Here is a 17,232-nt window from a genome sequence, read left to right on the forward strand (position 1 = left end):
CCACAATATATCCTTAAAAAGACGATCAGGTCTGCCACTTAACGCGCGACGCGTCACACGTGACCGCGTGGCTGGAGCGCGTCGAATTGACAGATCCAACCACCATGATACAAGGTCAATTGTCCTTTTCCACCATCTTTTTCAGCATCAACCGACGAAATGTCTTCTCGACCAGATTTAAAGGTATGCCTTGAGCTTGCTTTATCCAATTTATCAGGCCCTCCCAAACTAATCTCCGAATTCTCCAGGTCGACGATGAAGTCGGCTTCATCGGCTTCTACCGCTCTCTCCCAGCAGTCGACAACAATGAAACAATCCGAGTATTCGACCGAGGTGACTGGTACTCCTCCCATGGTGCAGATGCAGAATTCATCGCACGCACTGTCTACAAAACAACATCCGTTATCCGCAACCTAGGCCGCAGCGAATCCAACGGTCTACCCTCCGTCACAATGAGTGTGACAGTTTTCCGGAACTTCCTCCGTGAATCTCTATTTCGCCTCAACAAGCGCATCGAGATCTGGGCCTCTGGCGGCACAGGCAAGGGCAACTGGAAGCTCGCAAAGCAAGCTAGCCCCGGCAACCTCCAAGACGTGGAAGAAGAGCTTGGCAGTGTGGGTGCCCTCTCAATGGACCAGGCACCTATTATTCTAGCTGTGAAGATATCTGCACGCGCAGCCGAGGCACGGAACGTCGGTGTGTGTTTCGCCGATGCAAGCGTGCGCGAGCTGGGTGTCAGTGAATTCCTCGATAATGACATCTACTCGAATTTTGAGTCCTTGGTAATTCAACTCGGCGTGAAAGAATGTCTTGTGACGATGGATGCGACGCGGAAGGATGTCGAGCTGGCTAAGATCCGTGCTATCGCTGATAGCTGTGGAATAGCAATTTCTGAGCGCCCTGTTGCTGATTTCGGTGTTCGTGATATCGAGCAGGACCTTACTAGGTTGTTGCGCGATGAACATTCCGCTGGGACTTTACCGCAGACGGAGCTGAAGTTGGCTATGGGGTCTGCTTCGGCTTTGATCAAGTACCTTGCTGTGATGACTGATCCTACGAACTTTGGTCAGTATCAGCTTTATCAGCACGATTTGTCCCAATATATGAAGCTTGACGCTTCGGCGTTGAGGGCTTTGAATCTTATGCCTGGTCCACGCGATGGCTCTAAGAGCATGAGTTTGTTTGGTCTTTTGAATCATTGCAAGACTCCTGTTGGAAGTCGTTTGCTGGCTCAATGGCTTAAGCAACCGTTGATGGACTTGGCTGCTATTGAGCAGCGGCAGCAACTCGTTGAGGCTTTCGTGGTTAATACCGAGCTACGTCAGACCATGCAGGAGGAGCATCTGCGTGCTATTCCTGATCTTTACCGGCTTGCTAAGCGTTTCCAGAGGAAACAGGCCAACCTGGAAGATGTTGTTCGCGCATACCAAGTTTCCATCCGTCTTCCCGGGTTCGTCAGTGCGTTTGGGGATGTGATGGATGAGCAGTATCAGGAGCCCCTCGAGGCTGAATACACATCCAAGCTACGTGGCTATTCAGATAGCCTGGCCATGCTGGAGGAGATGGTGGAAACGACAGTTGATCTTGCTGCTCTGGAGAACCACGAGTTCATCATCAAGCCCGAGTTTGACGAGGGTTTGAAGATCATCAGAAAAAAGCTCGACAAGCTACGCTACGACATGGATATGGAACACCGCCGTGTTTCAAAGGACTTGAACCAGGAAATGGAAAAGAAGCTTTTCATGGAGAACCACCGAGTTCATGGATGGTGCTTCCGTCTTACTCGCAATGAAGCAGGCTGTATCCGCAATAAAAAAGAGTATCAGGAGTGCTCGACCCAGAAGAATGGTGTCTACTTTACCAACTCGACCATGCAATCCCTTCGTCGGGAGCATGATCAACTCTCCTCCAACTACAACAGAACCCAGACCGGGCTGGTCAATGAGGTCGTCAACGTTGCCGCTTCGTATTGCCCGGTGTTGGAGCAACTCGCCGGTGTGCTGGCGCACCTTGATGTCATTGTGAGCTTCGCGCATGCTTCGATGCATGCTCCTTCGGGTTATGTCCGCCCTAAAATGCATCCTCGTGGAACGGGCAACACTGTTCTCAAAGAAGCTCGTCACCCATGTATGGAGATGCAGGACGATATTTCATTTATCACTAACGATGTTTCCTTAATTCGTGATGAGTCGTCATTCCTTATAATCACTGGTCCCAACATGGGCGGAAAATCCACATACATCCGACAGATTGGTGTGATTGCCCTCATGGCACAAACTGGCTGCTTCGTTCCTTGTACCGAAGCCGAGCTGACTATCTTCGACTGCATTCTTGCTCGTGTCGGTGCAAGTGACTCACAGCTGAAGGGTGTGTCGACATTCATGGCAGAGATGCTTGAGACTTCCAACATTCTCAAGTCTGCTACGTCCGAGTCTCTGATTATCATCGACGAGTTGGGTCGTGGAACTAGCACATACGATGGCTTTGGTCTTGCCTGGGCTATATCAGAGCATATCGTCAGCGAGATCCGCTGCTTCGGTCTGTTCGCAACCCATTTCCACGAGCTTACGGCCCTAGCAGACCGGTACCAGAAAGCCGTCAAGAACCTGCACGTCGTGGCATTCATTGGCGATGGTGATGACATGCAGGCCGAGGCTGAAGCTGAGGAGAAAAAGAAGCGCCAGGTGACTTTGCTCTACCGCGTGGAGCCTGGTATCTGTGATCAATCCTTCGGTATTCATGTCGCCGAATTAGTGCGATTCCCAGAAAAAGTCGTCAACATGGCCCGCCAAAAGGCCGAAGAGCTGGAAGATTTCACATCTGCAACGGGCGAAGGTGATGGCAAGCAAGTCTCTGCGCCATCCCTCGACAAGTACACCCAGGAAGAGGTGGAAGAGGGCAGTGCGCTGCTCAAGGCCATGCTTCTCAAATGGAAGGCAGCAACCGAGGGCAAAGAGCTTACCGCTGAACAAAAGCGACAGCTTATGCGTGATCTGGCAGGAGCCGATGAGAAGCTCCAAGCCAACAAAGTATTCCAGGGTATCAAGGCGTTGTAAGAATATGGTATTTATGTGAGGGCTCCATGGTGTCCGGCGTTCTGAGAGGAGACATGGAAAGACATGATCATGTACTCAACTATCATTCAAGAGAATAATTCAAATATTGATTACAATTGATACCACGATGAAATCACTTCTCCCAACCTGTCAATAAATCGGTAAGCAAGTCAGGTAAACAACCATGTCGATCTAGGGCCCGGGGCCAGTCACGTGTAACCGACGGTCTAGAAGCCATCAACGCGGGATCTCCATGAAGCAACATACACTTCCAGCCCCGGATTATCGCTCATTTCAGTCTTCAACTTGTCATTTCGGGCCTAAACTCACCACCAACATACCGGCTCTTCATATTACCCCACGGCCATCTCCCGAAACCCATCCCGTCCACCCCTCATCCAGCTATGCGCGCAACCTAAACGCGGAGCGCCTGAACAACCTCAATTCATGCACCCCTTTTCCGTCCTCACCCTTGGAATCTTTGTCGCGGGCTATATCACCGCCAGGTGGGATCTTGTAACCCGCCTGTACGAATTGGCCATTTTTGCCTGGGACCACGGTGTCGTGGTATGTGTCTTTCCTAGTCTTTGCTTTGGCTCCTAGCCGCCCCTCTCTCTCCACTTGCGACTTTATCAGCTTGGCGTCGCGCATGCTCCACGGTTATACTTTCTCTTGCACGAAATGCTAATTGATGTTCGCTGTATAGACGCGCACTGCAAAGGGATTCCTCTTCCTCTCCGTTTTCTTCTTCCTCCTCGTTCTGCCGATTAATCACCTGGCGTCGAAGGAGGGTCAGTTGGTGAGCCACTCGCAAATCCTCTACAGGCAATGAATTGGTGATGAATGCTGACGATTGGGGATGTTAGCATCCGCGCCACGTGAATTTCGGGGTCTCTGCGCGAGAACAGTTGCGCCGTCGAGGTTCGTTCTGAGACTCGAGTGGAGGATGACAATATGCTCATGAGCGATGGACTCCTGCGGGTATTTTGGCCATATGACCTCCCGCGATCTTCGTCGCCCGGTGTAATTGTTGGATGGCGGAACTCTGAGCTTGATCTGTTTGTGCTCACAGTGCTGGAGGATGTCGAGGTAAGTGGGGTTGAAACTGTTCAGCTTGCTTGTTTGGAAGCTAATGGTCCTGATTGATATAGCCTCGGAATGTCGACAATGCGCTTCGGGCGGGGATTCTCTTTCGCAATAGCCCGCACCCGGTTGTGCGTATCTTTGCGCTGTGTGGACGGTCCCAGATGCATGTCCTTGGCTCGACCAATTCTGCTCAGCCTCCCACTTCATTCAGCTCCTCTCATCTCTATGTGACTACGCACCCGCCATTAAAGGTCCCTCGTATTTTCTGTCCACCGGAAGCAGGCGTGTCGGTTCAGGTTATCATGTATCACCGTCCACACCCAACGCGTATGGAGTATATGTCCCTGGATCCAATTTCTCTGGCTCTGGGCGATAAAGCCACAACGGCGGAGATTTGGGGTCCATCTTCTGACAAGATAGAGACCGGGGAAGATGGAAACAAAGCTGGATCCAAACTGCTAGTTGAGAAGCTCAAGCTTCACTCAGTCGTCAGGCACATCCCATCGCAGAAGGAGCAAGCGCTCCCGCTGATAGTCAACCAAGTGAATTGTGCATATGAGATGGGGCAACTTATGCACAGGAACAGCCATTTAATTGGGATTCGTGCGAAGAGAAGTATGAGTGTCGGAGAACGTGTGGTTGAATCAGCAACAACGCTGTGGGGATTCCTTGTTCTCTGCATCGCCCATGTTTTCTGGAAATGGCTCTGGCCTGTTGTGACCAGAGTCTTTGTCATTGGGCTTGTGTGCCACCGATCTGTTGCGGAGATCGTCTTGCAGGTTCTCGAGTGGCGTGCTCGCCCTGACGCTGCTGCCCTCAAGGATATCTCGGCGACCGCTCAACAGGTTGATATACGGTTACAGCAGTTTTGCTACTGGCCGATTCAATATGTGAAGCTTCGGCAGAGAAAGGATAATTGGGAGAGCGTGACAACTAGTCATCCTGACTATATTCGATTCTATAACAGTTTGTGGCTTGTTGCTAATGATGTGATCATCGGCATTGCGCTAGGATCTTATATCATGGACAACGCGAACTGGGTCGCTTCTCAAATAAACACTGTTCTCACCGGATGGACAGTGGAAGGCCTGCAACGAACAATTTCATGGCTCATGGATTGGCCAGCTGGGCTGAAACTGAACAATGAACTGGCAGCATTCCTTGGTGACCTATTCCTCTGGGTCATTGAGAACTGGGCAGCTTGTATTGCCAATTTGCAACCTTATCTTCCTGCTGTCATCTATATCGTTGGATGTTCAAGCTTTGCAGGTGCAAGCATGCCAATTGCACTGTTCTCTGATCTTCTGTCGATTCTGACAGTCCACATTTACTCCTTTTACATTGCCTCGGCACGCATTTTTAATTGGCAACTCACCATTATCATTTCCCTTTTCCATCTATTTCGTGGCAAGAAACGCAACGTCCTACGCAACCGAATTGACTCATGCGATTATGACCTCGACCAACTTCTTCTTGGCACCATCCTCTTCACTGTCCTGTTCTTCCTACTTCCGACCGTTGTGGTATTCTACTTGACCTTCGCCTCGGCTCGGATGTTAATCATTTCAATGAAGGCAGCACTTGACACCTGCCTCGCGTTCTTAAATCATTTCCCACTTTTCGCCCTGATGCTCCGCGTGAAAGACTCGCAACGTCTACCAGGTGGTATCAGATTCGAGCTACGAGATGAAACAGACAAGAAACAAACTAATAAGGACTCGACTACGATGACCTCCTACATCCACCTTGAGGTAAGTTTTCTACATAATCAATCCATTGGGGCTGCCTAAATACTAACGTAAGCCAGTCCATCCCCTTACCACTACGTGCAATGTTCGACCAGTACTTCCAACTAGGTCATAGACTCCGGAAGCACTACCTCGCGCCCCGAGTTATTTTCTGCCTTGTCACTGGCCGTTTCGTACCTCCCATCCACCGCCGCAACCTGTATAGCATGCAATACAGCATGCTACCTGCCCGTCGGGCCGGCATGGCAGAGGTCTGGGCATTACTCACGCAGCCTAAGAAAAGCAGTAGCGGGAGTAGTGGCTCTGGCTCTATGGGCGGGGGCATTGGTGGCCTCAATCCGATTGCTAAAGTGCCTGCGAACTTTGGGCAGCTTGATATGCGGCGACGAGGTCATCGCTAATGCCATTAACCGCCTCACCGCATCTTATTTTGTACATAATTTCTTAACATATTCCTCTTTCCCGGGGTATCCTTAATTTCATGACCGCAAAGATATGTTTCAAGAAAGATAATCGATGATGAAAAGAGATATTGGTATATGCAAATGTAGAGATGAGATAGAATATGCACAGAACGAAACAACAATGTAGACATGTAAACCAACTCCGTCCCATGATTAGTTGCGAGTATGCGTGCTGTCGATGAACAGGATAATAGTGTCAAAGTCTTAGAGTAAAATGATCAAACAGACCAAAGATTTCCTTCAAGACTTTTTGAGAAACTCTGCGTCAGTTTCACTGCTACCGCTTTTGCGAGCATCATCCAACATGCTGTCAATGCCCCTTTCCTTCAAAACTTTCTAAGAGCAGCAAGAAATGCCCGTTAGATCATTGATGTCTTCTTGAGATGCAAGAGAATTTCTAGAAACTTACGTTCAAGCATCCCTTGTATTTCTTGAATAGTTCTTCACAGTCATTGGAAGCGGTGTTGCCACGCAGATATTCTGCTCCGTAGTTAGCTTCTGGTGTCTGTATGAAAATTGACATAACCGTGAGGCATACTCTCACTGTACCATTTGAGAAAGCAGGTGTCATATTTCCTAATTGAGTCATGTTAGTATATCCGGTTGACATGTAAACCTGGGCCTTCACTGAGACGTACTCTTTGATATCATTACATTCGGGGGCGATGGAGGCAGCCATGGTGATCAAGTATTATCCAAGCAGATGAGAAGACAGCTTTGATATATTCTGACAGCCAAAATTAGTCCTGATTGTCGATAGCTGAGTAGTTGAAACAAGAGAAAAGAGGTGATCCGCGGACCTTCATACAAAGTTCGCCACTCTGGGAAGGCGGTCAAAGCGGGCCAACCATTTCTCCAGTCAATTTCCTGCCGCGACTTTTTTTTCGGAGCGTTCTGACAACCGTTCCAGTTCCTTGTTCGCGCATTTTAATTACAAAGATCCCGGGAATTGAAGCTCTGCCAGTCATGGACTCTGCAGATTTTCAACCGTTCCAGGACAAGCTGTCGTCCGCACTGGTCCAAGTGACGCGGACTGTTGGACAGCTCTCTTCCGAAGACTTGAACTTCCACCGCACCTTCAACGCCGATGTCTCAGAGTCACTCGATGAGCAGAGTGAGCGCATCATTGCGCTGACTACCGCCGTGCTCAAAGCTGCGACAACCGGTACCGATATCGCCGCTCCGACCCTGAACGACGAGGATTCTGTCGACGACAACTGGCGCGGTGTGGTAGACGTGATCGACTCGCTTTTGGAAAAAGCCGATGCTTGTCTAGATGAGTTTACAGGCGTCATTAAGAAGTTGAGTCCGTCGGAGGAAGAGCAGGCTCCCGTGATTGTGAAGAAAGCACCAAACTTCCCATCGATTTACGACTACGGCCCGTCCAAGATTCCCAAGCCACAATTGGAGTTTGACCGCAAACCTGATAATTCTGACCTGGGACCTTTCAAGCCGCTGCTCAAGACCAAACCAAATGCCATTGTCCCGCTGGATCAGTGTTTGAAAACACAGAAGATCGATGGCGCAATCGCTTATCCTCACCCCTACGCTGCTGAGATCCGTGCCTCCGAGTATCCCAAGCCCGTATATGAGATCTCTCCCCCGGTTGACTATTTACCATTTGAGAGTACGACAGCTACATTTGTCGATACATTGGATGGAGTCAAGGATATGTTGGAGGAACTGAAGAAAGCGAAGGAAATTGCTATTGATTTGGAACACCACGACGTTCACTCTTACCACGGCCTTGTGTCTCTGATGCAGATCAGCACTCGCGAGAAGGATTGGGTTGTGGATACTTTGAAGCCCTGGAGAGAAGAGTTGCAGATGCTCAACGAAGTGTTTACAGACCCCAAGATCTTAAAGGTCCTTCACGGTGCTACTATGGATATCATCTGGTTGCAGCGTGATCTGGGCCTCTATATGGTTGGCATGTTCGATACTTTCCATGCTGCATCTGCGCTCGGTTTCCCCAAGCGGAGCTTGAAGTTCCTCCTGCACAAGTTTGTCAACTTCGAAGCTGATAAGCGGTATCAAACTGCTGATTGGCGAATTCGCCCACTTCCCACCGAGATGTTTGACTATGCACGGTCCGACACACATTATCTTCTTTACATTTACGACTGTCTACGCAACGACCTAATTGAAAACTCGACCGCCGAAGCGAGCCACATTGACTACGTTAACGAGCGGTCAAAGGACGAAGCGCTGCAACGGTACGAACGCCCTGTTTACGATGCCGTGCATGGACATGGCCCGGGAGGTTGGTATGATCTGCTGTGGCGTAACGCTGGTAACCTCACCAAAGAGCAATTCGCTGTTTTCAAGGCTGTTCATCAATGGCGTGATGAAGTAGCGCGCGCCGAGGACGAGGGATGGCAGTGTGTGTTCCCCAAGCACGTTCTTTTCAGGCTCGCCACCGCCATGCCGCTCGACATGGGCACCCTGTTCCGCACCCTGTCACCTGTCACTCCCATTACAGGGGACCGCAAACATGAGCTCCTGGACCGCATCAAGGAGGCCAAGGTTGCCGGTGCTACGGGCCCCGAATGGCGCGATACGACACCCCCAAAACACGCGAAGATTGCAGAGGTGACTGACCAGCAATCTCAACCCGCCGATCTCCCTATTGCAAAGCGATTCGAAATATCCCAGTTTTGGGGCGATATTTTGGAAATCCAAGAAACCCCTCTTCCCCCAGCATATGCTCTCACTGCCTCGGCAGAGGCTCTTCGCCTCTCTCTTCCGTTGCCAGCCATGCCGAGAACCGTTTCTGAGACTCGGGAAGCCCTCGGCACGGCCTCCAAACCCGTGGAAGCACCCAAGCCCAAACCCACGCCCGGCCCCGAGGCCGAAGACAAGAAATACTTCACTGTCAAGGACCTCGGTGGTCCCCGCAAGCGCAAGGTCACCCCCGTCAACGACACCACACAAGCCCTCTCCACCACGGCCGATCTCGACGACGGCAATGCCGACTCGACCGAAAAGAAGTCCAAGAAGTCCCGCAAAGAGAAGAAGGAGAAGAAGGCTAAACAGGCACAGACCGCCAACGAGGCCGCCTTCGACTACAACAATGCCAATGCCGTTCTCAATGCCCCCTCTTCCTCCAAAGCAATGCAACCGAAGAGACGTACTTTCAACCCATATGCCAAGGCTATGGAAGCACCGTCGGGTGCACGCAAGACCAAGCGCGAGACGCCTGGCAAATCTCTTACTTTCCGAGATTAAACGAGGGAGTTGGGGTCACGACACCCCCGAAAAAAAAAGCATGGTTGGGGTTTGGCTGGTTCCAAGGTTCTGTCTTTGTATCTTCTATATCTATTATTTTCTAGCATAGCGATACCCGTGTGTCAATTGAAGGCTCTGGGATTCTATTTGTGTTGAATATCAGGGTTTTGATGGCAGAAGTCTCCCGTGCCACAGTTTCGATCTGATTAGATGGAGGGTCGCCAAGTGCTCCGTAGTGGATTTGGTGATTAATAGTTTGAGCCCTTGGAATCCACCTGCAGTTCGTGAAGCAGAGCGGCAAGGATAGTGGCGTTTCTGGAGCCGATGATATACACATGCCTGCATGATGTGAACTTTCCGATATATCTACTGCCAGTTGCGACAAGTCCACCCCTTTTTTTGCTTTTTGCTCTCTTTTCTTTTCCCGCTTTGAATGGATTGATATGGAGTGTCTACTGTACTGTCAGTCAGTTCAACACGTCCTCCCCGCTCAGACCCCAAATCAAGACTAAAATTGTGGCCGCGGTCAAGCCACAGACTAGCACCGATGCAGTGAGACACTGTCTGAGGGAACTCCGTTACCTGTCAGTTTTCGATGTTCTGCTGTTCTCTCTCCTTTGGGGCTTTCGAGATTCATTAGGTTTCAGCCCCCCTGCCAACCCCTATCCAGTACATACACACTGCGAGACATAATCGACTCACGAGATAAGGGCACCTTTTACCACGAATCAAACATATTCATTCCACTCTGCATGGACCATCCCCCACTAAAAAAAGCAAAAAGACCAAGCTAATAGAAACGGGGACAAGACAAGAATTCACTTACAGTACACAGTCCACATGTACACACCACTTGTACACCACTGCACTGAGGATCTTCAATGCTCTGATCCCCGATTAGGCAGTCACCGAGCCGATCACCCGCTCTGACCAGGCCACGTATCGAGCATCAGTTCGGTTCTAGTGCGTCACTCATCCATGTAATACACTGATTTGAATTACCTGGTTACCTGACGTACCTCTGTCGATCCGGAACAGGATTTCGCTGAGATGGGACGGAGGACGGAAGTCAGAAGTTTGTGTCGGAGGTTTAACTTATATGCATGTACCCTTCTACACTTATCAGGGGGTCAGGATCTGCGGCATTGGCGTGTTTCATACCGGACAGGATGGCGGTCTGTGTCAATGGAGGTGAGATGTTGAGTTTATAGTTCTATAGTTTATGTTAATGTTTATGTTTAACTGCCATGTTTAACTGATTGAACTGGGATGTTGCTGATGTGAAGTGATCAGGGGAAGAGTCCCACTCGTCTCCACTGAACCCCCTGAGAGCATAGGCCGTATGTAGAACAGTTCCCAGGGTTGGCTTTCTTAAACTAAATTATGAGATTCCAAGGTATGGTAGACTCTCTGGGTTGGCACAGGGGAGAGTGTAAAGTACCGTACATCCGAGACTATCCGTGAACGATCAGAGTAGTGCAGTAGAAGTAGCAGTAGTCTAGTGTTTACAGTACAGTAGAGGATCCTGATCATCCTGAAACTCGACTCGAATAGCACATGGACGGCTCGTGGACTAGGGCTGCAGGTACCCTGCAGACATGAGACTTGACGTCAAAACAGTCGGGACAAATAGTGTATAGACAAGATCAAGAGTGGCGAAAAGGCGCATTGGGCCAGGGGTAAAGGCCCCTTGCAGTCAGAAAAAAAGGGCGCTCCACTGCCATTATCCACCTCTCACTTTTTTCCCCAGAGACTAATCTCCCCTCCCCCTCCCTTCTTACAATCTCTTCTTTGTTCTCTCTCTGTCTCCCTCTCCTTCTCTTGTTTAGTCCATTTCACTCAAGAGGTCCCTTCGTTATCTCATCCCCCCAGCGTTAATCACCAGGGGTTATCTCATCCCGATTGCCCCTACAATTGCCATTCGTCCGACCACCGGCAGTCTGTATTTGGCTCCGCGACACGACCCGGTTCTGACGACCAGTCAAATTCCCACAATGTCCGTGGCTACAATGCTTCAACCTGCGTCTAGACAATCTCGAGCTTCGTCGTCCTCTTCGTCCTCGTTTCAGCCCGTCGCACGACAGAACACAATGTCGTCGCACGATACTCGGTCGATCCGCCAATCCAAGCGGATGTCGGTAACCGCCTTGTACCTGTCCATGTCCGCCAAGGATAGGGACTTGGAGATTTCCGATGACCTGGCACGAGGTAGGTTGCAGTCGTCGTCTCCAAAGGTCGCACTAACCCCCTGGCAGCACAAAAACACCTGCGGGACCTGAAGTCCCGGATCTCGTCACAATCCAAGAAGAACTTTGTGTTGGAGAAGGATGTGCGATATCTCGATTCGCGGATCGCATTGTTGATCCAAAATCGAATGGCCCTGGAGGAAGTAAGATGATCACTCAACGCCCAACTGACGCGTCCACTGACCCTTATCTGCGCAGCAAAATGAAGTCGCCAGCCACCTCGATGACACCGCAGATCCCCAGGAAGGCTTCTTCCCGAACGATGAGCGAACCCAGAAGTATGGCAATCTGCTCTTCCTCTTGCAATCCGAACCCCGCCACATCGCCCACCTCTGCCGACTGGTCTCCATGGCCGAAATTGATTCCCTCCTCCAGACCGTCATGTTCACGATCTACGGAAACCAGTACGAGAGCCGCGAAGAGCACCTGCTGCTTACCATGTTCCAGTCCGTCCTCACCTACCAATTTGACAACACGCCTGAGTACTCCTCCTTGCTTCGCCAGAACACCCCCGTTTCTCGCATGATGACCACATACACACGCCGTGGTCCCGGTCAGAGTTATTTGAAGCAGGTTTTGGTGGATCAAATTAATGCGCTGATTGAGTTGCGCGATGTTGATTTGGAGATCAATCCCCTGAAGGTCTATGAGAGCATGATCAAGCAGATTGAAGAAGAAACCGGCTCTCTCCCAGACTATCTGGCCCGGTCTGTGACAGCCGAAGATGCAGCAGATAACGCCCAGGTGCAGGCCATTATTGCTCCTCGCTTGAAGATGTTGACCGACATCGCGAATGGATTCATCACAACCATTATTGAGTCCGTGGACGAGGCTCCATACGGTATTAGATGGATTTGCAAGCAGATTCGCAGTTTGTCGCGCCGAAAGTACCCCGATGCACAGGACCAGACCATCTGTACTCTTATCGGTGGTTTCTTCTTCCTGCGTTTCATTAATCCCGCGATCGTTACTCCTCGGTCGTACATGCTCATTGACGCCACGCCTACCGACAAGCCCCGTCGAACCTTGACTTTGATCGCCAAGATGATCCAGAACTTGGCGAACAAGCCTTCCTATGCCAAGGAACCTTACATGGCAAGCCTTCAGCCCTTCATCCAACAGAACAAGGAGCGTGTCAACAAATTCTTGCTTGATCTGTGTGAAGTACAGGACTTCTACGAGAGTCTTGAGATGGACAACTACGTGGCTCTGTCGAAACGCGACCTCGAGCTCCAGATCACGCTGAACGAGATGTATGTCATGCACGGTCTCTTGGAGAAGCACACTGCAGCGCTTGCCCAGGACCAATACTCTCACCTATCTGTGTTGCTGCAAGAGCTGGGCGCTGCTCCCCCTCAGGTCCCTCGCAAGGAGAACAGGACCATTACAGTGCCCTTGTTCAGCAAGTGGGAAACTGCCCTGGATGATTTGACCGCTGCCCTTGATATCACCCAAGAAGAAGTGTTCTTCATGGAAGCCAAATCGACTTTCGTTCAAATTCTGCGATCCTTGCCCCAGAATTCTTCCGTCGCCCGTCGACCTCTGCGACTCGATCGCATTGCCGAGGCAGCGGCGACTCTGAAGAATGATGCCGTGATGGTGCGCAAGGGCATTCGCACTATGGAACTGCTCAGCCAATTGCAGGATATGGGTGTGATCGACCGTTCTGATGAGTTCAGTTTGCTTCGCGATGAGGTGGAGCAGGAGCTGGTGCATCTCGGCTCCCTCAAGGACAAGGTGCTGGAAGAGACGCGCAAACTCGAAGAAGTGTTTGCCACCATTCGCGACCATAATGCCTACCTGGTCGGCCAGCTTGAGACCTACAAATCCTACCTGCACAACGTGCGCAGCCAGTCCGAGGGCAAAACTCGTGGCAAGACCACGAAACACCAGGAGCTTGGACCTTACAAATTCACTCATCAGCAACTGGAGAAGGAGGGTGTTATTCGTCGCAGCAATGTGCCTGAGAACCGACGGGCGAACATTTACTTTATGTTTAAGAGCCCATTGCCTGGTACATTCGTTATTAGCTTGCATTATAAGGGTGAGTCCAGCAATTTTTTCCCCCAGCTGCACACAACTTCAAAGAACAATTTACTGACAACTATCTATCAAGGCCGTGCTCGTGGATTGTTAGAGCTTGATCTCAAACTCGATGATCTCCTCGAGATGCAGAAGGATAACCTCGAAGACCTCGATTTAGAATACGTCCAATTCAACGTCACCAAGGTGCTAGCCCTCCTCAACAAGCGATTTGCGCGCAAGAAGGGCTGGTAAAGGTACCTGATCCCAGGCTCCTCAGAGCTGTCTGCTATTTACGAATGATGAGCCGAGGCAGGAGGTTGACTCCTTTCCGCCTGCCATCCCGGTGACGATTGACTATCGAGTTGCAATCCTGTGATGACCATGCCAATGCATCTCCCATATACCCTCAACAACGATGAATCGGACGTCTTGTCTCAAACGACTCCGACCTACCGTCTATGCAGTTCGGGCGCAATGCCCTGTGTGAATGTTACCCGTACACGAACATACCCACGAAGGACGCTCAAGACCCTCCCCGCTGGTTCGGGCAAGGGGGTTCAGCCGGTGATCTTGTGCTTTCTGTTTATTTTCTCATGGCCCCCGTTTCTTTCCATGTTATTTCCTTTGTCTTGCCTCGTCCTTTCAATGTCTATACCCAGAGGATATTTGTCTTTTGCTTTTTTTTTTTTCTTCTCTATTTCGTTTCTGGCTTCGGGGCCCTGTGCCTTATAATCAATCCCATCTCCGGCATGTTGTGTTCTGTTTTGTTTTCATCACCGCTCAGGCTTATATGGTCTGCATGCGCTGTGTATAATAATGCTTGTTGCGATGTGTGTTTTTTTGATTTGAATACCCGTATGGTTAGGATGGCGGTTGACCTCGTTCTGTACAGAGCCTAGGCAGATAACAATTCATTTCGGGGTTTGCACTTGATGTTATATAGTGCCAATCGTATTGCCAATCGTATTGCCAATCGTATTCGCATCAAATCAGAACCGGGAGTCTGTACACGCGTTGAATGCCAGGCTGGTGTCCACTGTCTTGCAGAGTGGGTTTGGGTCCCTAACACCGCCACGTTTGCCCCTCGCCCTTGCCCCTTTTCCTGCTTCAGGAGGGGTCTGTGGTTGAGTCGGAATCCGGTTATTTGTTGTGAGCTGTGTTGATATGTGTGTGTTTATATGCCGAAACCAGCAAGTAGTCATCGGGAGCTAAGGTCAACGGTCGACTCCCCGAGGCCGTTTGCGGATCAACTCGAACAGAACAAAGGATAGTGAACTTCATGTTAGCTCAAGTATTGTAGACACGAATATGTAGCAGCCTAATAGTGCAAAACAATAACCCAAGCAATAACCCCATAACTTAACTTAGTATTGCCTGCTTATTAAATAGTCGGGAATCACTTGGAAGAGACTTTGGACCTCAAAGTGGCCACTTACGCCAGACGCCAGACCCCCCCCTCCGCCTCCCGCCCTCAACCCTCCTCCCTCTCTTCTTTCCCAACCACATACTTCACAATGGCTACCGAGAACAAGTTGCCCACCGACTCCAAGTACGACCAGTACGACTTCCCTACGACTGCCCCGGAGTCGCAGCCTGGTCACCCTGGCCACACCACCCCGGAACAGGATGCTCAGGTGCACCAGCTCCGCGCTGAGCTGGAAAAGCTCGGCTACACTGAGCGTCTGGATACTCTAACTTTGCTGCGTTTCCTCCGTGCCCGCAAGTTTGATGTCGAGGCCGCCAAGAACATGTACGTTGGCTCAATTCTTGCGGGGAGACTTTTTTTTGGGTTGTTGTGACCTGACAACTTGGAAATCTCTCCGTTCCTGTTTCTGCCTTTGGGCTTTGACTGGCATCGATGTTTGAAAGTTGCTAATCTGATTTGCATCACAGGTTCACAAACAGTGAGAAATGGCGCAAGGAGTTCGGCACCGATGACCTCGCCCGTACCTTTGAATACCCCGAGAAGGAGAAGGTCTTCGAATACTACCCACAGTATTACCACAAGACCGATAAGGTGTGTTACATTCTTCTTTTCCTTCATTGATAGTCGACGTCCGAGGCACCGAATACATATTAACACCAACAACAGGATGGACGCCCCGTGTACATCGAGAAGCTGGGCAAGATCGACCTGAACAAAATGTACCAGATCACCACCGGCGACCGCATGCTCAAGAACCTCGTGACCGAGTACGAGAAGCTCAGCGACCCCCGTCTCCCTGCCTGCTCCCGCAAGGCCGGAAAGCTCCTCGAGACCTGCTGCACAATCATGGACCTGAAGGGCGTTGGTATTACCAGCGTGCCCTCCGTCTACGGATACGTCAAGCAGGCCTCCGACATCTCCCAGAACCACTATCCCGAGCGTCTGGGCAAGCTGTACCTGATCAACGCCCCCTGGGGTTTCAGCAGCGTGTTCAGCGCCGTCAAGGGCTTCCTTGACCCTGTCACTGTCAGCAAGATCCACGTCCTCGGCAGCGGATACCAAAAAGAGCTGCTTGCCCAGGTTCCCGCTGAGAACTTGCCCGTTGAGTTCGGTGGTACTTGCAAGTGTGAGGGTGGCTGCGAGCTTGCTGACTTCGGTCCCTGGAGGGAGGATGAGTGGGTTCGCACTCCCAAGTGGGCTCAGCCCAAGGAAGAGGCTGCTGCCCCTGCTGAAGCTGCTGCTCCCGCTGAGGCTGCTGCTCCCACTGAGGCTGCTCCCCCCGCTGATGCTACTGCCGCCGCCCCTGCTGAGGAGAAAAAGGAGGAGGTTGCCGCTGGGGCTACTGCCTAAATCTTTTGAAGTTCTTTTCCTGATTTTATCGGCCTGGCTGTCTCATATCCTCTGGCTAGACCTCCCGGAAAAATAAGAATGTAGGGAGATTACGATCAACCCCAAAAAAACAATCATCTCCTGCCCTGGTCCGAATACAATCCCGTCCGACCTCTGCATACCTCCCAGGCAGATCGGGATATTTCCTTCTGGTAGCTTCAACACATCCCCGTCGACCCATTCACGGCTACAGTCGTGGACTCTTTATCCCACATTCGCTTTTTTTGCAATCTGTTTGATTTTTGTTCAGATTTAGATATCATGGAGAGCTTGCTTTTGTTTTCAGCTTTGTTTTTTTGGGCCTGTTCATTGGCAGCGTGCCCTGCTGCGCTGGCTTCAGTATAGAAGGAACAGGACGTGGTGAAATTTAAAAGTGAGATGGTGTGACGGTGATTTGCTTGTATCTTTTTGTTTTATGGGGTATGCATCGATGAGCATATATTTAATCGTGGCTTCATATCTATGATGTTGATATCTTATGCCTAATTGCTCAATCCCAGGGCTGAGGTCTTTCCGTTGTAGAATTGTGCAGCAGCACGATTGATCTCTGATCTGAATTTACAT

At 50.5% G+C, this 17,232-nt stretch overlaps 6 protein-coding genes across 6 annotated transcripts; 5 read left to right on the forward strand and 1 right to left on the reverse strand.

Annotated features, from left to right (window-relative positions):
- Positions 1-159: 159 nt before the first annotated feature.
- Positions 160-3,056, forward strand: N7511_010614 (mismatch repair ATPase MSH2; the record flags this gene model as incomplete). The annotated part of the gene is made up of 2 exons (XM_057132991.1): positions 160-183; positions 249-3,056. 2 exons carry the CDS (start codon positions 160-162, stop codon positions 3,054-3,056), a joined length of 2,832 nt encoding a protein of 943 aa, XP_056980979.1.
- A 447-nt stretch (positions 3,057-3,503) lies between these two features.
- Positions 3,504-6,291, forward strand: N7511_010615 (phosphatidylinositol N-acetylglucosaminyltransferase; the record flags this gene model as incomplete). The annotated part of the gene is made up of 5 exons (XM_057132992.1): positions 3,504-3,623; positions 3,763-3,855; positions 4,002-4,145; positions 4,208-5,893; positions 5,950-6,291. 5 exons carry the CDS (start codon positions 3,504-3,506, stop codon positions 6,289-6,291), a joined length of 2,385 nt encoding a protein of 794 aa, XP_056980980.1.
- A 303-nt stretch (positions 6,292-6,594) lies between these two features.
- N7511_010616 (uncharacterized protein) lies at positions 6,595-7,033 on the reverse strand (the record flags this gene model as incomplete). Its single annotated transcript, XM_057132993.1, has 4 exons — positions 6,595-6,690; positions 6,764-6,834; positions 6,893-6,930; positions 6,993-7,033. 4 exons carry the CDS (start codon positions 7,031-7,033, stop codon positions 6,595-6,597), a joined length of 246 nt encoding a protein of 81 aa, XP_056980981.1.
- Positions 7,034-7,320: 287 nt separating this feature from the next.
- N7511_010617 (exosome nuclease subunit RRP6) lies at positions 7,321-9,582 on the forward strand (the record flags this gene model as incomplete). Its single annotated transcript, XM_057132994.1, has 1 exon — positions 7,321-9,582. One exon carries the CDS (start codon positions 7,321-7,323, stop codon positions 9,580-9,582), a length of 2,262 nt encoding a protein of 753 aa, XP_056980982.1.
- Positions 9,583-11,576: 1,994 nt separating this feature from the next.
- Positions 11,577-14,105, forward strand: N7511_010618 (Ras GTPase activating protein IRA2; the record flags this gene model as incomplete). Its single annotated transcript, XM_057132995.1, has 4 exons — positions 11,577-11,790; positions 11,838-11,971; positions 12,027-13,872; positions 13,945-14,105. The coding sequence occupies 4 exons, from the start codon at positions 11,577-11,579 to the stop codon at positions 14,103-14,105; spliced, it is 2,355 nt and encodes a 784-aa protein (XP_056980983.1).
- A 1,262-nt stretch (positions 14,106-15,367) lies between these two features.
- On the forward strand, positions 15,368-16,629 carry N7511_010619 (SEC14 family lipid-binding protein; the record flags this gene model as incomplete). Its single annotated transcript, XM_057132996.1, has 3 exons — positions 15,368-15,603; positions 15,747-15,870; positions 15,946-16,629. 3 exons carry the CDS (start codon positions 15,368-15,370, stop codon positions 16,627-16,629), a joined length of 1,044 nt encoding a protein of 347 aa, XP_056980984.1.
- Positions 16,630-17,232: the final 603 nt, after the last annotated feature.

This window comes from Penicillium nucicola, assembly GCF_028828085.1.
Source record: "Penicillium nucicola strain IBT 29836 chromosome Unknown utg000010l, whole genome shotgun sequence".
Taxonomy (NCBI): Eukaryota; Fungi; Ascomycota; class Eurotiomycetes; order Eurotiales; family Aspergillaceae; genus Penicillium; species Penicillium nucicola.